At 42.4% G+C, this 27,822-nt stretch overlaps 2 protein-coding genes across 6 annotated transcripts; both read right to left on the bottom strand.

Annotated features, from left to right (window-relative positions):
• Window positions 1-1,422: 1,422 nt before the first annotated feature.
• On the bottom strand, window positions 1,423-17,275 carry rabep1 (rabaptin, RAB GTPase binding effector protein 1). 5 transcript variants are annotated; one of them, XM_042706033.1, is made up of 19 exons: window positions 17,124-17,275; window positions 15,152-15,280; window positions 14,691-14,894; window positions 14,289-14,449; window positions 12,840-13,007; window positions 12,563-12,698; window positions 12,126-12,304; window positions 10,920-11,030; window positions 10,326-10,793; window positions 9,837-9,941; window positions 9,586-9,702; window positions 9,257-9,355; window positions 8,525-8,665; window positions 6,979-7,168; window positions 6,359-6,370; window positions 5,642-5,697; window positions 5,210-5,308; window positions 4,707-4,823; window positions 1,423-4,446 (listed from the first exon to the last, which is right to left on the bottom strand). In XM_042706033.1, the coding sequence occupies exons 1-19, from the start codon at window positions 17,167-17,169 to the stop codon at window positions 4,345-4,347; spliced, it is 2,640 nt and encodes an 879-aa protein (XP_042561967.1). In that variant the 5' UTR covers window positions 17,170-17,275; the 3' UTR covers window positions 1,423-4,344. The 5 variants fall into 5 exon arrangements, with proteins under 5 accessions (XP_042561967.1, XP_042561965.1, XP_042561968.1 ...); XM_042706031.1 differs by lacking the exon at window positions 17,124-17,275 and adding an exon at window positions 15,351-17,059 and having other exon boundaries at window positions 15,152-15,314; XM_042706034.1 differs by lacking the exon at window positions 17,124-17,275 and adding an exon at window positions 15,351-17,058 and having other exon boundaries at window positions 12,888-13,007; window positions 15,152-15,314.
• Window positions 17,276-21,622: 4,347 nt separating this feature from the next.
• On the bottom strand, window positions 21,623-26,287 carry derl2 (derlin 2). The gene is made up of 7 exons (XM_042706036.1): window positions 26,145-26,287; window positions 25,292-25,357; window positions 25,134-25,207; window positions 24,808-24,901; window positions 23,396-23,591; window positions 23,190-23,280; window positions 21,623-22,860 (listed from the first exon to the last, which is right to left on the bottom strand). The coding sequence occupies exons 1-7, from the start codon at window positions 26,235-26,237 to the stop codon at window positions 22,755-22,757; spliced, it is 720 nt and encodes a 239-aa protein (XP_042561970.1). The 5' UTR covers window positions 26,238-26,287; the 3' UTR covers window positions 21,623-22,754.
• Between the last annotated feature and the right edge of the window lie 1,535 nt (window positions 26,288-27,822).

A 27,822-nucleotide genomic window follows, 5' to 3' on the forward strand; every position in this document is an offset into this window, starting at 1 on the left:
ATAAGATTACTTGAAAGACAACAATGGGCAGTTTACAATGAATAGTTTGCAATCCATTTCTTGGAAGCCTTGCAGATGTTTTAGTTGGTCAGAGTGAGTGAGGAATATGTTTCTCACTCTCACAATGTGCTTCAGATCCGATGCCCCGACGAGACAAACGTCCTTCTCTGTCGTCAAATGTTTTCAGTCCAGGATCTGTTAGCAATTTTGGCCATTTAAAATTCCCATCATTCATTCCTGCCCTGCCTGCTGAAAATTATGAATGTTCACAACGTTCACAGTGGAATTACTCGACAGTGAAGATGGCACTGCCCTGCTGGGATGTAGTCTCATGTGTCTCTTCCTGACTGGCTCAGTATTTGACCTAATAGAATCCCTTAAGCCTAATCAGATTGAGACAGGGCTCAATGTCTTGTCTCTCTCTTAAAGGTGCAGTGTGTAGGCTTTGTAGTCAAACAGTGCCAAAAGACCTACTTCAGCATCAGGATATGTGTGGTACATTGAGCAACCACTGTGGTAAGCGTGGAGAGTGTTCTAAACAATAGTCTCTCCGTCATTCAACTATGGCAGTTTCAGAAAACTCGCCCCAGTATTGTCAAATAACTTTTCCCCTTTTGGCTGGTTTGTTGCCATCTTCAGAAGTGGTTTGGTGGCGCTGTTGAAAACAAATCCAAAAAGAGAAGTGCCAAACACATAAAAGAAGCATGGAATGCATTGGAGTTATAGGTCCAGATTTATTTAATGTATTTATTTATTTTGTTTTTAATTTGATGTTGGTTTGTTATTTGTCTTTGCAGTTACATGAAGTATGAATACATACTTTTCATGTTAATTTGTGATGAATTGTGTCATTATTATGTCTCTTACGGTCATTTTCAATGGGTGGAAAAACCAGTTGAAAGCATTTAATATTCAGAACCTGAATGTTTCACAGGGCAAGGTATCTGTGAGAGTACATGTTAACCATTTGTTATCTATACTTTGGAGACAGTACTTAGATTATGAAGCCACTTGTATTATATATGTTTTCATAATGAAGCATGTTCACTGTCACGTTACATTGGTGCTCTGTTGGACGAGGCAGCTTTGCCTCCCTTGATAGGATTTCACAAGATAGTCTGTGAAGTTAGTCAGATCAGTTAATGAGTGCAGCACTGGTAGTCAGCAGCTCCCACACATTCATACACCGCAGTTCCTCCTCTTGAGTGTGATGGTCAGTTGTCAGCCTATTTTCAGGCTTTTGGAGAAGGGAAGTCTTAAGCCCACGTCCTCTTTATCTTGAATTGTGTCCCTTTTTTATTTCAAATAATTCTGTTCCTGCACAGGTCAGACTTAGGTCAGATTCTCAATGTTTTATTTCACCTAACTCTATGAAAGATTATGACAGACCATATGTACCATGACAAATCACAATGTACTGCGTTTTTAAGTACAATTTGGTTTATTAGATATATACAGACATATGTACACAGTACAGTATATAAATCTGCAAGGGATCCAGCAGTTTCAATTAAGCATGCGAATAGAAACATGTTATTTTGTCAGGTTGTAAAGCTAATGTCTCAACACTTTATATGACTATGCTGGATATATCACACACTACAGTGAAATGTCACCGGGTTACTGGTTAACACTGCTGATGGGTACAAAAAAAAGCTTGTTTGCCCCGAATGAGAACTGACATCTTGGTATCCAATTTCCAATTATGGATTTTCTTTTGAAACCTACACCCAGCAATCTAGCCAGGGGGTCTTGTCTTAGAGTCCTTAGCAGAGGGTTCTTTTACAAGGCTTTGTCTGTGGAGGTCTAATATTCATAGAAACGTAGGATGACATGAAAACTAAGACAAGAATGGGCATCGTTTTCTAAGAAATAGGTTGCACAACCAAAACCAAAGGCAAACACAATGCAGAAGCACAAAGACCTTTGAGGAAACCCGAACTGTATGCAGCGAGGCAGCGAGCAGTCCGCAGAAGCCAAAATAAAGACGAACACGACCTGAGAGACATCACAACATGTTTCACAGCACGGAGACGTTTTGCCCGAGCGCAAGCGAGAAAAGCGATCTTTTTGCACAATTTCAGCAGCAGCGGTCACGTTTTTCAGCTTCAAACGAGAGCTTTGTTTTACAGCTCCAACATGTTCTCTCCTTTACAGTTAATTTCAATTTACATCTGGATTACTTGATTTCACAGACCAATTAAAGGGCTACCAAGCAGTTGATTCAGGTCAATGTTGACACCTGAAATTAGAGTAAAATCACTATGTAAACCATGGTCACATGTCAAACGGGGTACTTTCCATGTTAAAATGAGAAACAGAAACTGTGGCATCAGTTGCAATACCCTGGGCCACAATACAACTTCCTGTTCTGAATGTTACGAAGGGGAATTACTTAAATCTTTTGTATTAATATAAACCAGATTTTAAAGTGTGTGCCTGTATATTTGGGTGAGAATCAGTAGCACAACAATAAACTGATTTCCCAAATAGACTTGGAAAAAAAAACATGAATCACGCAGTCACATCTGACAAGTTTCCTCTACGGGAAACGAGGAGGAAAAAACAGTAGACACCTCAATCAGACATCTCAAGAGCAGTTCTCCAAAACTCACACTTAGGCAAACACTGAAATCTCACCCTCCTGTAGAGTTGAGTAGTGAGACCTTTCCTGCACGCACACACACACACTGTGCTCAGGCTTGAAGTAGTGTCTGTCAAGATCAGCAGCTATGTCAAAATCTTATGAAGCATTTTTACCTAGCCCTTTAAAAATCCAATACGGTCTCACTCTAAATATGAGCCTATGTATTTTGAACACCATACAGACACTCATTGTGTTTTAGACACCAGATCCTGTGCCAAAACTGTAAGCTGTCTGTGGTTTCACTTCCACAAAACACTCAAAACTGAGCACTGCATGGAGGAGCACAAGGAATCAATTCCAAACACACACATACAAAACACAATCAAATGTAAATACATATTTACACTAACACACGTTCCTTTTAGTGCTTTTTAACCTGATACGGGGGGCGCTGATGTTATCTACAAGAAGCAAACTCAGAAGATAGTGTACTTTTGATTTTTCACATGCTGTACGTCAGTAGGCCTTTGATACCTGCCTGTTTAACGTCAAAGGACTGTTCATGGCAAGTGACATGCTTTGCCATTAGTGGTATAGTCCAGACAACTGCCGTGCTGGATTTCAATTTAAGAATAAAATATACTTTCACCGAAAGGGAAACTGCAAAATTCTAAGACATCCTAGGGAGAACTCATCTGCAACCTCAAGGTTTTAGCAACCCAACATAAGAAATACTGTAAACAGGTTTTAAGAAAAGAAAACATAAAACATAACATGTCAGCTCACTTCCTCTGTGGTTGCGTGGTTTATGAAAAGCCTGAAGTGGCACTGTTAAGAAAATGTGACAGTCTATTGAGGCCATGTGGGCTGAGAGCCAAACAGCAGACGAGGCTACTGCGACAGGGTAGCGTGACTGTCGGTGACTTGATAGACTGATCCATCATAGGATTCCAAGGACGGCGCGCAGAGAACCACATATTTCAGCAATTCACATTCATTCACTCATTCTTTCATTAACTTAATTGATGCAATATATATTCTGTATACACTGTATGTACAAACACTCCAGTGTCTCCTTCATGCAGGCCAACACTCTGCCTGGCGAGTGGAGCAAGCTGGAGCAACCGGGCCTAAGCCCACAATGTGAGTGCAGATAGAAGCAAAAGAAAAACAGGGTGAGGGGGAACAGATCACAGACAGAGGGAGCGAATTTATCGACCAGGTTTCATTTGCTTGCTTGCTTTCAGGAGGTGCAACAAAGTGGGGGGAATGTTATGGCCCCATGTGTTACTATTAGCTGAATGAGAAGTCTCTATCATTCAGAAGTGCAATGATTTCAAAAACAACAGAACCACAACCCTCATGTCCCACAGCGGCAAGACCAGAGCCGGGTCCACCCCTCTCATGACGGCCTATTTACATCCACCGTCCAACAGTAGTGTTCTACAGGAGCTCTTCTCCTTCATCCGACACATCCGACATCTCATTTATTTTTTTGTTGTCCCTTCCCCCTGAAGGCTTGTCTTCTTTTATTTTTGTCCTTTCATTTCTCTCCCAAAAGGTTGTTCACAGAGGGTAGTGACTTTTTTCCGTTTTTTTTGTTGTTATTTTGTTTTAAAAAAAAAAAGGTGAGGGGCAACCTCATGCCCCCTCCCTGCCAGAGAGGCCTTCTGGTGCAGATGGTGGTGCGGAGGCCTGTCAGAGAGGGGGGTGGGAGCAGGGTGGGGAGACACAGCAGGAAGGACTGGGGAGGGGCATCATGTGTCCGGTAGGTGGCGGATGTCTGTCAGGTTGGTGTCGTTTAGGATGACATTGATGCGGTCCAAAGAGTCGGCCTGACGGATACGCTCTAACTGCACCTGGGACAAAGCAGTTCAACTTTAGTACTTATTTCCTTCAGATTAAACAACAATAGCCTTTATATGGGTGAATCCCCCCAAAAATATTGTGATCGATATCATTCTCAATGACAACAAAATATTGCCTTGTTTTCTTTTACTGTATTATATTGTGAAAACAGTTTTTGGTCATATCGCCAAGCCCTGTTCTAGTCAACTGTGAGCTGATGTTTTAGTGTAATGTAATTTTTTCAAGTGCACCGGGAAAAAAAAAAGTTTACCTGCAGAGTTTGTGACAGCTTCACAAAGTCCCTCTGCACCTGCTCACTGACATCCAGCTCCGTCTGCAGCCGCTGGGCCTTATCCCGCTCGTCCAGCACCTGGCTCTCAAGCGCGGTCTACACCCAGGCACAGGCACGCACACAGACGCACAGGCACACAGACGCACAGACGCACAGACGCACAGGCACACAGGCACACAGGCACACAGGCACGCACACAGACGCACAGGCACACACACGCACACAGACGCACAGGCACGCACACAGACGCACAGGCGCACGCACACAGACGCACAGGCGCACACACACGCACACGCACAGGCACACACACGCACGCACAAAAAAAAAAGCATTCAGGATGAAGCATTGTGAGAGGGAAACATCATGTGATGGGGTTGCATTCTGCATCTACAGGCATGCTAAGAGAATCCAAAGTCCGCTAAGATATTTCTAAGAGCGTGTAAAGTGAGGTTATTGACTCCGGTCATGGGATCCCAGCTGACCTTGCTAGTTAGGGCCTCCCTGAGCTGTTCCGCCAGGCCTCTCTTTAGGCCCTGCACACTCTCCAGCACCTGCGTCTTCTCCGCGAGGTTTCTCTCCAGCTGTACAGAACAGATCTCAGATCAGCTTAACAAGACACTGCTGTGAGCACACCTGAGCACAGCTCTCTCATTCAAAGCTGAATCTACATCAGTGAAAACATCATGAACAGACGCTGGCTAAGCATTAGTATTTTCACACAGATTAGCATAAAGCACCACTATGGAAAAACAGCCTCTTCAATGCAAAGCATTACGTTCACAACAGATTCTCTCACCACCAATAAGCTACCTTACCTAATTCGTTCAGACATCTTAAGGCATTTTAAAATACTGCCAGCAAAGCACACAAAATCCCCCTCTACAATGCACTTCAGAAGAGTCTGCCAACTGTACCTGTTCCTTCTCAGTCTTCACACGCTCCAGCTCCGTTTTCAGACTGGAGAATGACGCTAGGAAGGAAAGCACAAACACATAGTTGTTGCCATGCCATTCATTGTCATATTCAGCTGTAAGATGGAGCAGAAAAGGCATCATCTGCCACGCGTTAGTCAATTATTCATCATCAGCAGTCATTTTGGTTATAAGGTTATAAGGAAGATCGTACTCTACTCATCCAGACAGAGGTCTGCATTTAGAAGTATGACTACCCGAGTGAGTCATCGTCAAGTTAGTGTTCTGATGCGTAGCAACCACTAATGTGAAGCGAATGAGTAATTAATAAGAGGTTACTACTCGCAGCAGTGTAGTGATACAAACGATTAGTGTGACACTGTGGCAAACACAAAGGCAACATTGCAAGTGTACTGAGGGAGAGACAAAGACATCGATACGATCTCTAATTTGTCAGTAGCTGATGCAACATGGCAAGTCAAGAGCTATGACAAAAATGCCATGTTTCACAATGCTTCCATTGGCATGGCATAATCACGACAAATGGCCACACAAGCAGACTGCTGGTGTTCATAAATGATGTGGTATCCATCATCCAAAGTGGAGCCAAAAAACAGTGACTAGCAAGAGCATGAGCTTGTGCTACTCTGCTGAAAGCACAGACAGACACACACACACACACACACACACACATCCTAAATTCGTCAGGATGTTTCATACCTTCCAAGATGTCTGAACACAAGTCACCAACAGCGGAAAAGAAAAGAAAAGGAAGAAGAGGAGGGGAGGAGGAAAGAAAAAAAAAGAGGTTTTTGAGAGGATGCAACAGAAAAAGGCTTTAAGCTGGCAGAGTCGCAGAATCACTCAGGATTGTGTTCAGATGTTCCCCAAACTCCCCCAGCTGATCCGGCAGCGCTCAGTGACGAAGGCTTTCTCCACCCTCAGAAAACAACGAGCCCACACTCCGCACACTACTCTTATTGCTCTTTCCAGTTTACACAGAGCTGTCACTACTCTTATTGCTCTTTCCAGTTTACACAGAGCTGTCACTACTCTTATTGCTCTTTCCAGTTTACACAGAGCTGTGCTTCCAAATTAAAGGATGTCCTGTGTGTATTAACTGCACACCGCACCCATATATGCTGAAAGCTTAGAGCAGGCGCGTACAGAAAGAGAAACCTCCACCCATTATCAAAGAGATACTTAATAATACTTGCAGAGTGTATGACCACCCAATGAATTCAACTCTGGCCATTGCTCAGCTGTTGTTGAGTGTATGTGGAGAAGCCTTGAGCTCTAACCAAACAGAGAGCCTGAGGACGCCCTGTAGGAAGCCTCACCGATCTCCTCTTTGCAGCCCTCGATCTCTAGCTGCAGGGTGTCCTCCAGGTTCTCCTTCAGGCACTGCTCTGCCTGGATCTGCTCCTTCAGGAAAAGGATCTCCGCCTTCAGCTTCTCCTCCAGGTGCTCCGCTGCCGTGCGCACAGACACGATGTGCTCCCGGTACTGCATCACTAGTGCCTGGAGCTCCTGGGGGGGGGGGGGGGGGGACAGAGTGTGAGGGACACCACACTTATACTGACCCTAAACCACAGATCACAACAGAATGTTATATCTACTCTGCATATCTACTCCATCGGCTGACAGGGCAGGCCTCTGTACGGTGTCTGCTATGGCACTGCCACTTTAGTTAAAGGCCCAGTCGCGTGCCAACAGTACAGCACGTATACCCAACTGAAGAAATCAGTGAGTGAGAGACACAACTAGATGTTGATATAGTGTTCATGTTAAAAACCCAGTGAAGAATGAGAGGGGTCACATTTCATACACCCACTAGCTAACTCATCACACGGCCAAATTAAAAAGGTAATATTGACACTCAAATATCTAAAGACCAGAAAAAGAAAGCGGTCAATGACAGTGTGAAGTGTACTATGTTTTATGAAGTAGGCCTGAAGAGTTTAGGCAGCCTGTGAGAAGGTGAAGGTGTGAGGTTAAGTGTGTACTGTGTCTAGCTGTGTGGACACTGTTTGCCTAGTTTGGCGCTGTGTTTTGTGCCGCTAGTTTATGTGCTTAGTTTCTGGGCCTAGTTTGTGCCTAGAGTGTGCCGGTATTGGGCCTAAATGGGCCAAGCAGGTGCCTAGGGTGCCTAGTTACTTTAGTTACTGTAAGTACTGTCTTTTTTTATTATTATTTGTTTATTTATTTATTGTGTGGGCACATGTTTTTGGGTCAACCTAGAGGCCCTTGTAAATATATATATATATATATATATATATATGTATGTATATTTTTGTATGGAAAATCCACCATCTCCTACACGTTCTTCCCCATCTTCACCCACATCCCAAAAACGAGGGGTGAACGTCTCGGCCCCTCACACAGCCGTTTCTCTGTCTTCTCATGCCTCAGAGACATCTTTGAATATTCAATTCAGTGCTATTCTTGCTCAACCTTGGTTCAAAGTGTCTAAAATTTCTCATTTCCAGTTCCTTTTTCAAGAGAACTCCAAAAACCCCACACTAGTAACAAAACTAGGTTGTTGGGTGGCATCATTCATCATCAGTGGAACAACACAAAGAAAATGACATCAAAACCTTATGGGATGGCATGATTCTGTACTGTTCCACACTCAGTGACTCACCGCCACTTGGACTGCTGATTCAGTGACTCACTTAACCTGCAGCACTAAATACCAAATCTGATTTCTCAAAAGACATCTCATCTTTCTTTCATTCTTGCCATTTTAAGATATATGAACTGGATCAATTTCACTACTCTACTGAAAGTATAATAGTTACGTATACAACAAGTATATGTACGACAAACATTTATCATAAAAAAAGAAAATGTAAACAAATCCAGGCGTAGGTGCTGGGCTCAGACCTCAGTGGTGGTGGGCAGCTGGAAGGCCTCCTGCTGTTGCAGGGCCAGGTGCAGCCGGTGTTTGCCCTGCAGGCTGTCGTTGTCCCTCTGCAGTCGGCTCAGCTCGTCCGCGACCTGCGACCTGGACTGCATCAGTACCGCCTGCAGAGCCAGACCAGCATTAGAGGCTCGTCTCTCACACACACACACAAACACACACACACAAATCAAAGCCCAGAGCGCCTTTTACTGACACAGACTTAAGCCAACAAGGAAAAAGGCAAAAACAGAGCATGCTTTTTTTTTTTTTCTGGGACGGAAAAATCATCTAGGACCCATCTTAAATTTAGAAATTTGACTTGATCGGTGTCACTGAGGCATGGTAAGCCGTAGCAGACTGACAAGCCTGATATTGTACTGAGCCAAGAGCTATTTGTCACTTGGAATAACTATATATATATATATATATATATATTTTTTTTTTAAACAAGGCTGGCAGGCCTCTCATCCGGTGTACTATGAAATCAGCTTTCACTCTGCGACAGATGTCGTCTACACTTGCCACTTGGGGATACACCACAAGCCTCACAAGGCACATGCAAAATGTGACCACACTGTGACGCTGCACTGTGACGCTGTTTGAACGTTGTAGAAAACTAATCTCTAAACAAACACCTGGGCCACCCACAGACGGATGCCAAACACCAATGGAGGGGGGGGGGGGGGGGGGGGGGGCGCAGTCTAGGGACTCACCATCTGGTCCTGGGTGTTCCTCTTGGCTTGACTGAAGGCCTGCTGCAGGGTGCTCAGCAGCACCTCAGTCTCCTGCACCTTCTGATTCAGAGCAGCTATCTGAGAGAGAGAGAGAGACACAGGGGGAAAGACCCGCAGGGGAGAAGTTAAGACTTAGTGTTTACTTAGGCCGCGAAAGGAGCAGGGTTTAGTGCCATCTGGAGAGCAGGCGACTGGCATCGTCTCAGCTATACTACAAGGTTTTGCATTTTTTATGAGTGTGCTACAACATCGTCACGGTGACAGAGCACAGTCAACTCTCTAGAAAAGCCTCCAAACCGGTGACACACCTTGGCAGCCGTTTCCTCGTTGCCCTGCTTCATTGAGTCCACCAGCTCCTGTTTCTCATTCATAGTCCTCTCCAGGTGGTCGTTGGCCTGCCGGAGCATACTCTGCAGTTTCTTCACCTGCAGGCACCAGACAGTAACATCAATCCAATGAGATACAGCACACAATCAACTACAAACAATGGCCCCCCATCATGTAAGGTCATTCGGGATGGGTCTTAAATAGCTGCTGGGGGTGAGGTGACTGGACAGACCTGATCGCGAGTTTCAGCCTCTTGACCCTGGATGACCTGCAGCTGTTTCTCATAGTTGGAGCACATGTCACACCGACGACCCAACTTCCTCCCGGCATTTTTAAGCTGGCAGTCAAAAAGCAACAGGCAGTTTTAGAGAACACTACTGGCGCTTTGAAAGAAAGAATCAGAATCATATTCCCAAGACCACCCAGAATTTGGTGCATTCCTACATGACACAACTTCTATTATTCCCTATTGGCATTGGACCCAAAGACACCACAACTGTCAAATTATTCCAAGCTAAAATATAACCATACTGGCATATGTTAAGACAAGTAAAGTCATCCATTATACAAGGTAGTAAAAAATCTGCATATTATTAGTGACTTTAAAAGTTTATTGTGTAGATATAAGCTGCTATTATCTAACCACACTGGTTTCTTTCGAAGTAATTCGTTTTTCAGACCGAACATTAAGAACATAAAATGTCGTCAAAAGAAGCTCTACCTCCTGGTGCAGAAGGTTCCACTCGCTCTCGCTGACCAGCCTGTAGCCGGACGGTGGCAAGTAGGCGTTCTCAGGGACGTGGGAGATGCTGGAGAGGATTGAGGCGGTCTCCTCCTGCTCTGGCGTCATGGCCTTGATGGCCTTCTCCTGGTCCTTGGTGAGGAGGAAGTGGCCGGCGGACGGCTGGAGCGAGCAGACCGACGCCGTCTCGAAGGCCTCAAAGCCCCCGGAGGAGTCGGCGCCCACCAGCGGCCCGAAGTCTGACTCGTCCAGCTGGCTGGCCGACTTGGCCTTGTGGTTGTGGCCGCCCAGGCCGTGCGAGTGCAGCGGCCCGCCCGAGGAGCCCAGGCTGTCGGTGGACTGCACCCGCCGCAGGCCGTCCTTGTACAGGTCCGTGCCGTCCGGGTGCCCGGGGGTGTCCGTGTCCAAGGAGTGCAAAGAGCTGTGCATGCTGTTGTTTGTGTGTCCCTGAGGCAGAGACAGCAAAACGTCAATGCAAAACAATTATTTAATGATCACCACCACCACCATCATCGTGAAGTCCAAACATCGTATGTAATGAACCATTTGGCATTATTCTAGTCCCCGTCACACCTCATCTATAGACAGGCCCAGGAGGGAATCTTCTGCAGCCTCGGCATGCTCTGCTCCCTCGTCCTCATTCACTTCATTCGCCTGGCTGAGTGCTTCCTGCTCATCTTCTTCCTAAATAACAAATATAAAACATAAACATCACAAGCACACACAGTCAGAAAAAAAAAGTCAGTGGTCAGTTCTACAGTTCTGAGGCCTCTGGCAAAAATGACATGTAGTTGTCCTGCCAAACTAACCATGCCTAATTTGGTCAAGTTTATAAAAAAATATTATATACACACTCAAGCCTACGGTCATAATTGTTTATTGACTACTACCACTGTGTTGTGTACACACAGATCCCATACATGTGGACATGCCACATCCCATTAAAAACGATCTCCCCTTAAGAGACACAGTCATACATTATAAAGCATGCATAGAGACGCTGGCACACTGTGGAAAGGCTTTCTTTACTCTAGCAAGCTCTTTTAGTGAGGCTGTTGTCTCAGCATGACAGATGCTATTAAGATAGCCTCTGCTTTGTGTTTGTGCTGAAACACTGCAGGCAAAGGGCACTCAGAAAGCCAGAGATGCACTCCCTCTGTGGACCCTGGACAGGCCATCGATAGTAATCAATAAATAATTATAATTGTAGCCTGGAGTGCATATAGGGTTTTTTGAAACATTACTAAATGAATCATAATAAGTTTAATTATAATAATTAGGAGTTAATTAGAAGGACTAGATAATTCGTTAGGAATAGAAAATGTTCAATTGCCCATCTTCACTATATCCTGATTACTGATTAAAGCATTACCATGCCTAGCCTTTCACACTGTTCTATTATTGCCTTCTATGGCTGGAGATTAAAGCATTTAATTTAAATTAAATTCTAGCTATGTGAAGAGTTAACTCAGTTTGTAACATTGTCTGCCACATTTAGGGTACATATTCCTACAATCAAGTACATCAAGAAACATGTCTATCTATAGGAACATGAATACTTAAAGAGTTTTAACCATCTATGGTCATATCAAGGAGAAGACAGGGTGAGACCAAAAGCTCATGCAAACTTGCACAGTTTCATGATGATTGGGATATACAGAGGGAGGAGTTATCAAGATATGAAAATATATGGCTTTAAAATTTTCTGGAGACATTCCTGCTTATTTGAATGCATGCAAACTTTAGGGGATGGAAAAACCTCTGATCTGAAGTCAGTACCTGATCCCTCCTCTTCACCTCCTCCACCTGCCGGAGCTGCTCGGAGGTCAGCACGTTCTCTATCCTCTGCATGTCCCTCATCACCATCCGCTGGGACTCCAGGAACTGGTCATTGGCCCGCTGCCAGGTGTGCTTCAGCTGATTGTGTTGCTGTCTCTCCATCTCCAGCAGGTGACACACTGGGAGCAGACGCCAGCAGTGAGAACTTGCTACTCATCAGGTTCACAGCGGGCATCTGCCACTCGCTTAATTGCCCAACTATGAGCGATTCACTGCAATAGCCTTCACACTTCATTATAAGAGACCGTTCCAGTGCTTGTTCACCCGGATATCCCAAGGTCCCTATTGTTCCCCCCAAATAATTTGTGATGTCTGAATATTACTATGGAACTACTCTGTTTCTTGATACAACCATGTGACAATGAAAGAGTTGATACCTTCATGGAGTTCTTTCCGCATTTTCTCGGCATCCTCTTGGAGGACTGTCTTCTGAGTGTTGAGGACTGCCACGTACATCTCCAAGTCAGTGCGGCAAGACTTTTCTGCCTCCAGAACATGATTCAGTTCCTTCACCTAAAATGACAGACACAAACAGATGGTATCTGACAATCCCCCTCCAACTGCGTGGCAGCAGTGCTGACAGAACAGGATGCCTGGGCGTACGAACATCCAGAGTGTGTCACTTATGATGCGTGTGAAACCTGCTGTAAAAACCTGAGGTGAATTTTTCCAGCCGCCTTTGAACAACTCGTTGGCGTGTACCTTGGAGGCCTCCAGTTCCTTCACGCGGTCCTCTGAGCTCGTCAGCTTGGCCTTCAAAGCAGCGATTTCATGCTCCATTGGCATGACGACAGAACGCAGCTTCTCAGCATCCTCCTGGGCCTTCAGGGGTGGGGGGGGGGGGGTGGGGGTGGGAAGGGGGAGACATACAGGACGGTCACAGTCAGTACTGCTCCATTCACTGCACACTTCCTTCACCAGCACACACTCAGCTTACACAGTCTGCTTACACATGGAAACATACAGCTGCAGCAAGCACTAATCACAGGGGCCTGTAGCAGCAGGTTAGTCATAAAGCCCACAGAGAAATGTTTCAAAAAGTGGTTTGAAAAAGTCTGTTATGACAAAAGGTGGAACTGTGGAGAAGTAGCCTCAGTTGCATGCCTCTAGTCTTTTCGGGTTATAGAATATCATGGGTGAATATTGAGAGGGAGGAAGAGTATGTAGACAAAGTGTTGTTGAGTGGTTGCTGACGATTGAGCCTTCAATACTGGTCAAAACCATTTAGCCAATCAGAACGACAGGCCCAAAACCGAGAGAACAAAATCAATGTGACCACCCACTAAAGGGCAGTCCAAGCACTCTAGCATTTTGGGACAAAACTAAAAAGATTCCCAATGTCCCAACAACTAAACTACCTCTAAAGAAAAGGTTCATGTTCTCAAACAGGTCAAGCTGGGATTATTCCATGATGATAATGCTGAGCCCACATTTGAAATTTCATCACAATGTATTAAACCATGAAACACCTTGAACTTACTAACTTATCAAAAAACAAAACAAATTGACAGGCATGTGGTGGAGTTACACCAAACACTAAAAGTGTGATGAGAGAGAACCCACAGTCATTACCACCCATTTCTAAGCATGACACCATAAGACTGACAGAAATGCACAGCGCATGGTATACATCCAACTTCAGCGTCGATATGACATCATCTTCAATTTTGAAACCATTAACCTGCTTTTATCAGGCATCGTGCAAGTACGCCAACTTGACATAACATGTACACAACAAAGTAACAGTGATACAAAAAGAAGCGCTTCATTGGACAACAGGGTGCTGAAACCGTGGGCACTCAACCCCTTCATTTTCCAGTTCCCTTTATCAAAGTAGCTAGGCGATGCAAACAGAAAAACAGGAAATGCCACATTGGGGCCAGTGACAATTGCCAGACAGTCTGTGGCAGATAATCTTAAGCAGCCGCCCACAAGTGTACTTTTCACTACTTTCTGAGATTAAGGACCCACATTTAAAAAGCCCACACAAACCTCTCTTACTAACATCTTAGCTGTCAGCTTAATGCAGCTAGCACGAGTCACTCAGAGCTGCGGCGCTGCACACAGCACAGCAGAATGAGCATGACAGGCGCCTCCATCTACCTTCTTCATGTCGTTCTCCAGGTTCTCCTCCTCCTGGCCCTCGGAGAGCCTCCGGCGCAGCTCGGCCATCTCCCGCTCCGCCGTCTCGCGGTACTGCGCCCACTGAGCACGCTCCTGCTCCAGGCGCTGGTGGAACTGCACCTCATACTCCCGCACCGTATCTAGACGGGTGACGGCAACACACGCAAGGTTCATTACTGGACACCTGACACTGTCCGCACATCACATTGTTTTTTCCTCCAGACTGTCTAAGTGGGTGTGGGCACTACACTTGCATTTAGTCATTCCACAGATGCTTTTAGTAACTTACAAGTGAGGTACAACTCAAGCGAACAGTTGATCAAGGTTAAAACATCAAAAGCATGAACACAGTGTAGCGTATGTCACCATTTCCAATATTACCTTTCATAATGGCCTGCAGTGAAATAACCTCCTCCTGCCACTGCTGCTTCACTTGGTCGATGGCCTCCTGCTTGGTGCTCTCGGAGACCGTGGCCACCTCCTTGATGTTCTCCATATCTGCCTGCGCCACGGTCAGCTGGGCCTGGACCTGCAGCAGATCTGCCTGGGCTGCCTCCAGAGAGGACGCCTGCCTCTTGAGCTCCTCTGTGGAGTGGAGCAGACACAAGTCAAACTTGTGGAAGATGCACACATGTACATGAACGCGTCAGCTTTTTTTCTTGCCTTCGCAGAGGAGGCTAAAAAGACGGCCACAATAAAGTAGCTCAGTGGAAACACAACAATGACCAGCAATGAACAGTGTAGAATCGCAATCAAAATATGTCGGGAGAGTACAACAGATTTAGGAGCCAGGAAAGTAACAGTGCACTTGGTCGTCCAACCAGCCAGGTGTGGGCCTTCACCTTCTTTGGACAGATAGAGCTCCTTAAACTTGGCCCGCTTCTGGTTGAACTCCATCTCCAGCTGCTGCTTAAGCTTGAGGATGTCAGCCCGCTCTTGCTCCAGATCAGCCACCCGCTGCTGAAGAACCCCTGTGAGGACACACAACAGCATTACAAACAGAACCCCTGTGAGGACACACAACAGCATTACAAACAGAACCCCTGTGAGGACACACAACAGCATTACAAACACAACGAAGAGCCCAGTAAATACTAATGGGTTTACCAGTCACCCAGGAGGTCCAGTCTCAGGACAGGCAGATAGTTCAACATCAAATAGTTCAGTGGTTTCAAGTTCAGATGTTCCCGAGTAAGAAACTGAACCCCTGACTACTTAGAATGACCAGGTGTAATGTCTTGAATAATGAGAAGAAAGTCACCATATGAAAGTGCTTCACTGCACAAAGCCTATGAGATAGACTAGTTGTAGCCCAGTAAGCAACTAGATTTCGAGCTGACAAGGGCCAGAAAGTCTGAATAATTGATGACCTGAGGTGATACAGAGAAAACAATAAAGACCAGGAAATGGTACTGTGGCATCAATACTTCCAACAAAAAATAATAAATAGGTTAAATCAACAAGGAAGGCTAAAATGTCCTCAACACACAGACACAACATAAGGTAAGTGTAAAGTCTGTTTAACCATTGATTTAACCATACATTTGGGCTAATCTCAAGGAAGTTGCCTGAAACTGTGCCAACCATTTATTGGCATCTGATTTCACGAAGAGCTAATCAAGAAATAAAAACTGCCTGTATCTGAGATGTTTGCCACAGCACTTCTCCTTTAAACCTTTAGCAAGCATGTACCTGTAGTTTTCCTATACGTGTTCAGCTTTAAACTTTTATTGTGCCTATTATTCATGACCACATATGTCGGACCAAACTTGGGTCATACCCACCTAGTGAAGTTATATTGTCCCCAGTCTTCTCTTACACTTGATATATAAATAAATACCGTATTAATCTGACCCTATTGCAATAACTGTCTAACAGGACTGAGAAACAAAACCTAGGTTGATCTGGAGTACAGCCACACAGATGCATCCTAGTCGCTGTCGTTATTGTTGTCGTTAAAATTGTCCACGTGAAATTCTTACTAAAACCTAATTATTGTTTTATAAAGCCTCAGGTCCAAGCATGCTTCGTGGACCATCTGCATGAAAACCAGAACACTTCCAGGGCAACTCACCTTTGATCGCTAAATAGCCAGGAGAAAATAGCATTATATATGGCGAAGAATTTCTGCGCCGTAATCGCGTGACAGAACGCTGGCACATTAGCTAGGTTATACTATAACGTTAGTCCTAGTGTCATGTTTACCTTTAGCATGGTTAGACCGTTTTTATACTGTTAACCAGCTAATGTTAGCTAACCAACGCAGCTGTGGACGCAGCCATAATTGCAACCGCACACGCAGTTGTCATTTCAATAAATAAGATAGTGTGTGTTCATTTCTAATGTTAAATCAAAGGCACAACCGCAGAACTGAGTGGATAGCATGATATTTTTGTTGTTGTCAAAGTACAAAGCACAAGGACAGCTATACATTTTCTAGTTGCGTTACTTATCGCTCAGTAGACCTAGCTAGCAAAAGAGCTATAAAAAGCTACCCAGCTAACTAACGATGGATGATGGGTGGATAATCACGTGTAAAAAGTCAAATTATCACTCGTCCATCAATAGTTACGTATATCATACGTTGGCAAAAAGTATTTATACAAAATATACACATGTCTCCCACCAGGCTGCTCTAAAACATATGAATGTTGATATACTTTGAAAACAGTGGACGTGATGGGTAAGGATTAGCAGCACGGCAATGTTACCCGGTGTTGATAGTGGGCGAGCCCGTGGATGTCTAGGCCGCTGGCCTTCAAACCATACATCTAGGTAACTGACAAGGATGGTCTTTTAAAGATACATTCTTACCGTCCTCCTGAGACGACCCGGACGATCCCGGGGCCTGTTCGGCCATGGTTTCCCGGAGCTGATTGCAATTACCGGGCTTGAGCGTAGACAGCTAGGAGTGCCCCAGTGCACAGACTACTACCGACTGGACAACGTCATTGAAGCAACAATACTCATCACGCATGTGTGAACAACAAAAGGGCGGAGTCGGAAAATGTCTATACTTCATTGCAATTTTTCAGAATGTATTATTTGGTGTTATAACAGATAGCCTATCCTGTGCATGTGACAAAAAGAATGTATTTTACATAAGAGTCACTCGCATAAACTGCGTGTCAGTTTCGGTAGAAAAGTTAAATGCTTCAACACATACAATTAATGTGTTTTCTTGTTGACAACTATTAGGTTCTTCTGTGCATTTTGATTGGCATGTTTGGGCTTTTATGTAAGATTATCTCCTGATCATTTACAGGGCCATCAACTTAAAAAAAACAACACATTAACAGGACAGAAAGAAAATGTGCTAACTGCAGAGTAAAACCTGAAAGAAATGCCTGTCTAATGGAATTATAAATCAATTAAATGTATTACTTTTTCTCTCTCTCTCTCTCTCCCTCCCTGTGTGCGTGTGTGTGTGTGTGTGTGTGTGTGTGTGTGTGTGTGTGTGTGTGTTTGTGTGTGTGTGTAAGAGAGAGAGAGAGAGAGAGAGAGAGAGAGAAAGAGAGACCCACCCACTCATCATAGCTTATAAGACAAAACTTCCCTTTGCGTGGTTAAGCGCTGCCTGTAGAACCACACTTGCTAAGGTTAGTAACAGGCTATTATTGACAGCATGTTGATCACAATCCCAAGAGGCTAGATGTCTTAGGAACCTAGAGATACATGGAATATCCTTACTGTCTATTTGTATCAAGGACTTGAACTTGAAAGCTTCCAGTAGGATATCAATGTTTGGAGCTCTTCAGAACACAATGAAAAGTAAGATCATATTTGAATTGAAATATTTTTCTTGTAGCAAATTGACAGTTGATTTATCAGTTTTTACAGTTTAAAAGTTTGAAAATCATACAAACTAAAAGGTTAATTTACCAAATGTCTTGATCACGCTTATTGGATGGTTAGAAGTCATGTTCTCATAGACATGGACTAAAATGTCTTTCAAAGTAATATGAAACATAATCAATTATGGGAAGATTGTTGATCCCGTTTTGAAACAAAATTAATTATGGGAAATGTCAGAAAACAGAGTCATGACAGATAGATCACAACAACAAAACAAACAAAACAAACAAAAACAAAAACAAACAAAAGGCTGACTTCAGTCAGATGACTGGCAAAGTATTATAACAAACCCAAAACAAAATGGTCACAATCAGAATGGTCATGCACTTCAGAGGAAAAGTGCAAGAGGAAGTCATGTAGACATCTCAGAGTCTTTCAAAAACTCTCTGAAGCCAAGAGAGGATGTGTCTGCTCACTGATAAACTGAGACACCATTGGAAAAAGTTGTATTAACTGTGACTGCAGATGTATGTAGATTGTTGTGGCAGAGACAGTTAACATGCACACTGTCTTACATCTAGATGTTTAAAGTTTGAGAATGCCTTAATACCCCTGTGATGTTTTAATATCTCATTTAATACAGTTAGTCACTTAATAAATACTTGAAATGCAAAAAAAAGGCAGAATCGTGGTAGGACTTTCAAGGTAACTGGTATTTTGTTAAAAATGTATGTCACAGCATTCTTTTTTTCTACCTCCACACAATAAACAATAAAAACTTACAGACAAAAAAGTCACTGTCCTCATTGAAATGGCTTGTAAAAAGCTCTCTCAGTATAAAAATCGTACTCAGTTGGAGGTTTTTCTTGGAAGAGGAAGTATAGCGCATTCAGAACGCCTCTTGGTTCAATTAATAGAAATTTATTTTTGACACTTTTTTTTGTAGCCTTGACCACAGTGATGACACAACATTCTCTTTGCATTTTTCATTTTGTCTCTTTTTGGTGATACGAAACAGATGGCGTTTCTGCGGGAACTCTACTGGTTGTGGATTGTGGTCGGAATGGTCTTGTCCTCCTTAGTTATAGCACTTGTATTCATCCTTATTAACAAGTGCATAAGACGGAAAGGTATTTATTCCCACACATGGTGGAATCAATTTAGCCTTGGTAAAACTCAAATAACTTTTTTTTTTACATTTACAGTTACATGTCTCTTTACAGAGTTACATGTCTCATCTAACCATTTACATTTCTCACCTAACTCTGAGCTGTCTCAGTAAACAGTGTATGTAAGTGTTATTATAACTCATAAGAGGCCAACATGGCTAAGGTGTGTTGACCAATAAGTATTTTGTAATATTGTGTTGTCATTAAGGGTGACCTAACATTACCCTTTTATTGGTTCATATTTTATCCCTTATTTTGCACAGAAGGGAAATATCAAACAAACCCGAGCCACCAAGCGAACAATCCCTTTGCACAGTAAGTAGTTTCTTTTCTCAAATAAAACAAAAAGCAGAATAGTTAATTTCTTGATTATTTAAACAACTATTTCTTCTGTTTACAGTTCCATTTTTTAGGCTTGGACAGTATACAGAGCATACCATCGTCACATATTTGCAGCACTCTTTCATATCAATCAAACAACTGCTTTTCTCTCTCTCTCTCAAATTGTAGACAACCAGATATTGAGCAAGCCGTTCCTCCTTTGCCACCCAGAGATATGTGTGACTCTTCAGAATCTGGTATGTGGAAGTTTTGATAAGGCACATCTTTCGAATCACAGACCTGTTTAAGCTGAAAACATTTATAACTTTGAGGAAATGCAATGTGATCAAGCGTAAACCTCGAGGTCTAGGAGTCACTACACAGTAACTCTGATGTTGAGCTTAGGGTTAGGACCTTTTTGAGGTTCGTTTCATAAAGCGAACTTGTCCATCATAGGAAATGCATATTCTTTACTATTTTACTATGGTATACTACTATATAAAATTATGCAAGAGTAAGGTTGTGTAGGACAAGAACTCTGGGACATTTTTAAGCAGAACAAAGCAAACGATCTGAGGGAGAGCATTCTGTTTACATTCAGGTCAGTTTTTTTCAAATGTTAATCCAGTGTCAGCTACATATGAAGGTTCTGTAGTGACCCTGAGGGAGGATTTCCTTGACAACTGGTTCCTTAAAAAATAAAAACACATCTCTGTTCTCTTCATTTTGCCAGTAAACCAATACGAGCAAGTCGACAACCTTCCAGACTACCTGAAAATGGAGGAAGATGAGAGCCCACAGGCCACGCATGACCAACCACACACACCCAAAAGTAAAGAAGCGCAAGACCAAGATACTCTCTCCACTGAGGCATATGATGATGTCATGGCACCTCCAGGATATGATAGCGAGGATTACGACGATGTAGGTTAAAAGTCTACCGGGACACAGACAAGCTAACAGACCACCAGCACAGAGCAGACACCTTCTTAGTGCGCTTCATTTGTTGTCAAGATGTTCAATTGTTGATACTTTACCTTTCACATCACTGAGATACTGAAGCTTTCTTCCTGTGTAAAATAGAACTATTATTACACTATTATACTATTAACTATTTATATTTGCAATTTATTATATTTCCTCTTCAGCAAATATTACTACTGTAGGCATGTCATGTGGTTCTCCCTCCTGCAAGTTCAAACATCAATTGAGTAATTGTTTCTTGAACACCCCAGCCAAACAAAATGTTTACATTAACCGTGCTGGAAAATACAGACAATGACATTATTCACTGTGGAATGGATGAGAAAATGCTTCTTAGTTTTGGACAGTGAAATTCTGCCTTCAACTGCATCACATTCCATTATTTTATACTGAGGTCAGATGTAGTCCGCTTTAGATATGTGGCTCCCTCCAAATCAGCAGCAGCTTCCTTACATAAAAAGAGGGCACCATTGAGGCCAGCTGGTAGAGATAGTGGAATATCTTAAGTACTTCATATTAAGGTAACGTTGCTACTCAAGCACAACTTGGCAGGACACTTCAGTTCATAGAAAAAGAAATGCAGTTGATGCATGCCAAGACGCGGTGTGCATATTTTTAAAGATCTTTTTAAGGCCTTTACAGTACAGCTATTAATGTCGGCAGTCAAGGCAACATGAATGTATTAGTGATAAACTTACTTGGAATTGAGTATTAAGTTCTGCGATGTGAATGAGGCATACATATATAATATGTATTATTCAGGACAGGGGTTTATTATAGGCCTACCCCTCATACAAAAAGAAAGGAGTCTTGCCACTGAAAACAGCCGTAAGCTGAGGCATTATTTGTTTTAGTACAGTGTTTTAGGTTTTGCTGAAATTCTCGGGTTGGAAATAGAGGTCCAATAAACTGTTTGTGTTGGAGGCACAAAGCGACTACATTTCTAACAGCTTTTAAATCGATCAAGAAATCATATTTCTGTCTGCTTAAGCTGTGGACAGAGGAATGAGGGATTTCAAATGATGCTTGCCAGCTACAACAAACTCAAATCAAGCTGATGTGCTTTTATTATACTTTAAAGCCAGAGATGAATTGAGTGTCGCTGGAAAGAGGAAAATGAGCAGCATGGCCGGACTTCAGGCACTGCCACATTTTCTTACATCATTTCCAAATTCTGGTGAAATAAAAATATATGTTCAAGTCTGCGCCTTTTATGTACCTTGCCTGAATATTAAGGAGTAATTTTACCACTGATTTGCAAAAGATTGAATCACATTATGTAAATGCATATTTAGTTTTTTTGTACACAGAACATGTGGACACCTTTCTTACTTTACTACCTAAGGCACTGTGGATTACAAGTATTAAAGGTCAAAGGTTATGATGAACAACATGCTATCAAGAGAGCCAATAGCTGAAAACACATAAAATAAAGTAACATTTGGCGGACTCCCTTTACTTGTGATACCGACTTGTTCAATTCAACAAAGGCAACAGTTGAAACTAACCAGAAACTCAAGCAACACACTTCCCCAAAACAACTGTAAAGGCAAAGGTTCATCACATGTCTGCAAATACAGCAAGCATATCCAAAAACAAAACAGCAATAAAGGGTAGTATATCCAAAATGATTTCTGCACAACACTCTCCTTTTCTCAGTGATGAGTGAAAAAGTGTGATCTTGTAAAAGAACATTTAAAAAGGTAAGAGAGGATGCAAAGCTAAATACACACTTTATATACATTTATTATTTTTTTTTTAAAGTAAAATGACAATGTTCTGATATGAACTGTTCCAGATTTTTCCTTTTGCAGTCGAATGTCAACTGGCTATCGTTGCACATCGAGACAAAAAAAAAAAAAAAACACTACAACCTGTGACCAGCGCAGGGTTACTTTAAGAAGCAACATCCTGTCGCTGTGGCCACTCTCCTGCTCCGGCGTCAGTCAAGCTCAGACAGTTTCAGAGAGAAGAAGGCTGCACACTCGTAGAAACCGAGTCTCTGTTGGCCTCAGTGAGTTTCTGTTCATCATACAGTGCATGAGAGAAACAAGGTTTTTTTGTTGGTTTGTTAAAAAAAAAAAAAAGAAAGAAAGAAGGAACACGTTTTTTTTTGTTCTCTCACTGCACTCAGCATCAATGTCCAGAGGCAAAAGAAGTGGCAAAGGGGCTCAGCCTAGCCCCCCAGACGCTGGCCCTCGCCCCAGGCAAAACCTCCTGGACGCTCTTCTGGAAGTGGGTTGTAGTTGGCATCCTCTTCAGGAGTGTCGAATATCATCTTGCTGTGGGAAAGAATGGCGAACATCAGTACCATAACCACAATAACCACTTTCATTGCTAAACCACTTCTTCTATTTAACAAAATACGAGTTGAGAAATACATTTCCAAACTGACCTCTCAACATTAACCCAACAACAACAACATTAACAACTGAACAGTGTGTGTTACTTAACAGACATGCTGTCTGTTACATACAGTGTGCTACTTAACCTCTCTCCTGCATTAACTAAATTCAATAGCTTGTACCTGCAGGTGCTTGACTAAACTGATAGATATAATATTATGCGTCTTAATTAAAACTATTGAGTTTGCACAAGGAGCCCCACTTACAGAAGGGTAGGAGTCTTTAACCATCTGCTGCCACCTGGTTGATTGGGGAACACATCCTCCAGGAAGAAATAGACATGTCCCACAGCAATACCTACATGAGTAGAGGGAACAGAGCTTCAGCATACACTCAAATTCAAAAATCCTCCATGACGTGGCACACGTAATATTATAGTGCAGGTGTGTGTGTGTGCCTGGTGTTTTTCTACCTAAGAGATCCACAATGATCGAGTTGCCAAGCAGCAGAGAGAAGCCCATTAGCACCCATGGTAAGAATGGGGCCTGGAAGTTCAGCAGACCAAAGAAGTTCATGCGCACGTTGGGGTTGCGCCTACTCCACACGTACACCAGCATGATGGTGAAGGCTTGGCCTAGAAACACCAAACTCACAAAGGTGCCAAATATCTGTCCAGAAATTAAGTTCCACAAACAAAAGGTAAATCATGCCTCTATCTCTAAATGCACATAAACGTGTCCATAAATCCTAACTTCTCTACAAATGAATTTACAACAATGACAATAAAGATTACTCAGCATGTAGGTGGCATGGCTTTAAAATCTCTGACAGATCATAGAATCCCTCCTCCCTTCATGTAATCATTTTACTAATAATTCATCTGCAACAGCTGTAAATAAATAAGCCAATCATATACAGTTGAAGTCAGAAGTTTACATATACTTATACAAAAGATTCAGAGACCTCTACTACCTACTTTGTCCAGAACAAAACTATTCTTCCCACAGTTGATCAGTTATTTCCCTTTTGCTTTACAATATCAGAATGACAGTGGGTCAAATGTTTACATACACCAAGTTCACTGTCTTTTTAAACAGCCCAGAAGCTTCCGGACACTGATGTCATGACTTTAGAAGCTTCAGACTGGCCAACTGTCATTATTGGGGGCCTCCCTCCAGAACCAGGCCCACACTCACAAACTTTGCAGTGCTCCCACTAAATCCGTGCAGGTTAAGGGCTGTCCCACTGTCACACCGTCAAGTGCATGAGGGCTCTCTTGCAGAAGGTTTGAGCCCTTAATACTCTTCAGGGCCCTTACTTTCTGCAAGTCTGTATGCCTGCAAACTTTACCTATGGGAATTACCCACAGTTCATAGCGCCTAAGGGTTCACGAACATTGGGATTGACCCTGATGTCCTTTTGCAAAAATCTAAACAAATCAGCCAAGGCCTTAGGGGGAAAATGTACAGGCTTCCACAAGCGTTTGATTGAAATTACACAATAATATACATAATATTAACAAAGTCTATGTCAATTTTTGACCCTCTGACAACGTGATAAAATAAATTAAAAAAAGCTGAAAGTAAAAATCCTCCCTACTATTTCTCTGTAATTTAGCATCATCAAAATAAAGCCGTTGGACTAACTGAGCTAACCGAGGGGGACATATATTGAAATGAAATGTTTGGAATTAAGAAGAACTAAGTTTGAATGTTTTTAGCCATGGTGTATGGAAACTTCTGACCTAATCTGTAAGCCACATCATGCCACAGTCTGCAATTATGGTTTCCAGCTTGAGTTGTGCTCTTGTAACAAGATTGTAAAATACAGAAACAATGTTATGAATAAATATGATTTCCAATAATTCACAGTAATAAAGGATACAGTCATAAGAAGGCCGCCAAAGAGGAACATGAAGACAAAATCAGATGTTCGGCCTCTGAAAGAGCCCTCCTCCAGCATACGACAATACCGGTATCTGCAACACTTGAGTTAAAGACATCTTAAACATAGCAATGAAACATTATGAGATCACAAAGGCCCTGAAAAATTAGGTGATGTGCAAGAAGCACAATTTAGCCAGAAAAATGGTTAAATAGCAATAAGTAAACAGGATCAGGCATTTCATGCAATCTAACTGACACATTTATGAAAAAAGGATGGCATTCATGTACTCCAACAGTTAAAGTGGATCACCTGACAAAGGATACAAGAATATCATGTTGAATAAGAAGTTGAATCCGACCGGACCAAAAAACAGAAAGTTGGTTATAAGTCGCCATACCTGTAACATAGAAAACAAAACTGAAGTATATGAATACCCTTAATTCCAAAGGCACTAACCTGGAATTGCACCGGGGGCACTTACTTGATAACTCCTTAAAATCAAATCAGGATTGAAATAGAGTTGGAAAGGTGTGATGAGTTCTAGTTGCTGGTAGAGAAAAAAAAATTAGGCAAGCAGTCAGCTCAAAATTACGGTTGACCTGTTCTGAAACCCAACACTGTAAACCATCGTTTAGTTTCCACTAATTTTAGTGAGCAATGAAAACTACCTATCATAACGCACACTATCACTAGGACATCTCATAAAGGCATTCATAATTATAAAAGTAAATCATCAATTCATTCAAACATTTTGTTTCCTTTAGAACATAAATTGCACGTCCTGAAGAAGACAACGATGGACTAGTGAAATATATCCTGACTATACTATTTTAGAACATGCTAACTAGCTACCACCAGACACACAATAAAACAATACTTTGTCGCTCTAAAGAATTAGAATTCTTGTTTACATTGGCTGGGATAGATAAGATAACAAGGCGTAGTTGAACAAACACAAAGCCATAGGTCACAGACTACAGTGAGACGGAACGGTTGCTAGCTAGCCTAAGTTGTGTATCACAGCTAAAGGCGTCGACAATACCTACGTTATGTTAGCTTCCTGTCTAGCTAATGTGGTGCCCTGTAAAGTCAGCTTGCTGAAACAAAAACACGTAGTACCTGCCAGATAACCGCACACTAACGTTACAGTTCTCTGACAACTAGTTGGATAGCTAAACATAGCTGTTACACATTTTGATAACAACCTAAACAAGCTAGGCTAGCACACCTATTCTACACAGGGAATGACGACTTCATTCATGGAGCTTTCTCGGGAACATTGCAAACTCAGACAAGTTCCTATTATAACTCCTTTCATAAAATATATTTCTTACCACAGCAGCTGTTGTAAGTACACAGGCAGTGGTATATGCTCTGGTTACCACAGGAATCTGTAAATATTCCTGCTGGAATGTCTGGTAAGCCATCTTCTTTGGACCCACCACACAGGGGCTTCCGGCACTTTCTTGACACGTCACAACATTCAGTGGAAAAAGAGGAGGGGCATGTGATTTTTAAGCTTCCTCATTCGTGTACTATTGGATGAGGCCGTTTTGTTATTAGAGTACAAACATGTCAGTCACCTGTAGGCCGGCAACATGAAGATATGGCAGTTTTCCATTGGTTTTTGAAATGTACGTGTCTTGTGGGACGCTGGACACGATTACCACCGACTTGTTTTGCATCATAGTTTGCATCCTGGACTGTCATACACAGTATGTTTTGCCATTGTTTTAGCTTGAAAATAAAAGCCGAAATGATCGATGAATAATACAAGTTCAGTTTAGAGAACACATGTATGGCTGCAGAGCTGACAATTGACAGGTGAGAGTGTCATCGCACTGGTGTTTTTTCAACATGTGAGACACTAAAATAACTCTCAAATAAAATGCACCATTTAACAATATTTTAGTACCGTCAACTTTCATATTCCAAATATATTATGGATCATGTGTGGGGACAACAATGTAGTTTCAGATGTCAACCACAAGAGGGAAGTAGCGTCAAATCACTGAAATAGCCCACCTTTTTACGTTTGAAAAGAGTAAGAATAGGTGAATAGAGAATAGGTAATTTTTTTTATAGTGGATTGAAGTGGTGTAAATTAAGCTTTTTATTGAACTTATATTAGACTATACATTTTTTTTATAAAAAACAATAATATCATGCAGTTTTGTCTTGAATTCCTTTGTCATCGCACAGTACAATACACATCACTTAGTAGATTTACACTAACGTCAGAGTTTTGTCCTTTGAGAGTGTGGAGGGAAAACCTTTCCTTGGCTGTGATTTAGGCATCTGTATCCACCTTGCATCCAGACACAAATTCTCACACAAATACCACAAACCAGGCAACCAGTCCTTTCAGCTCCAACAGCTGCACCTGTGGCTCAACTGATAGAGCATGGGACTAGCTCTGCCAAGGTCATGAGATTAAGTCTTGAGGGGCGCAAACACTGATAACAAACACCAACGCTTTGCAGTAAACTAAATGTGGTGTCAGATGCTAATGTTGTTATAATGATTAATCGCTGAGGCAACTACCAGTGCTCAGTTCTACTGTCTATACTGTTGCATAAAGGCAAACTGTGTTTTGGACTGGTAAAGATCAATTTATACAAATCTGAATGAGCCTATAGTCGATATTGTAGTTTGAGGTGGTTGCCACAGGAGGGAAGCAGTTTCCGACTGCCATAAATGTCCACCCCAAATCTACTATACTGAAGGAAAAATCCACTGATGACGGAGACTTCAAAAAGAATCACACTAATTCCCTTTGATCACATTTTATGTTGTCAAATGCGATTAACATAGGATTCCTGGTGGATGAAACAGCACAGGGAATACATTACCCTCCTTGCATAGATTTCCTTCATTAAAGGCAGGACAGAAATTGAGTGTTTGAAATGCTCTACACACGCTATTGTTTTCCACTCAAAGCATAGTGAGGCACAAATACATTATGGAAACCATGGTATAAAATGTGACTGTAGGTTGGTACAGTGTATTTGA

Source organism: Clupea harengus, unplaced genomic scaffold (genome assembly GCF_900700415.2).
Source record: "Clupea harengus unplaced genomic scaffold, Ch_v2.0.2, whole genome shotgun sequence".
NCBI lineage: Eukaryota > Metazoa > Chordata > Actinopteri > Clupeiformes > Clupeidae > Clupea > Clupea harengus.

Excerpts from the sequence above, each read along its gene's own strand:
- derl2 (XM_042706036.1), bottom strand. The coding sequence starts at position 26,237 with ATGGCTTACCAGACATTCCAGCAGGAATATTTACAGATTCCTGTGGTA. Across the intron at positions 24,902-25,133 it reads TTATTCAACATGATATTCTT|ATACCGGTATTGTCGTATGC; the intron begins GTATCCTTTGTC and ends CAAGTGTTGCAG. Across the intron at positions 23,592-24,807 it reads TTGGCGGCCTTCTTATGACT|ATATTTGGCACCTTTGTGAG; the intron begins GTATCCTTTATT and ends ATTTCTGGACAG.
- rabep1 (XM_042706031.1), bottom strand. The coding sequence starts at position 15,374 with ATGCTGTTGTGTGTCCTCACAGGG. Across the intron at positions 12,699-12,839 it reads GCTGGAAAAATTCACCTCAG|GTGAAGGAACTGAATCATGT; the intron begins GTTTTTACAGCA and ends CTGTCATTTTAG. Across the intron at positions 9,703-9,836 it reads AGGCTGAAACTCGCGATCAG|GTGAAGAAACTGCAGAGTAT; the intron begins GTCTGTCCAGTC and ends TGGTGCCTGCAG.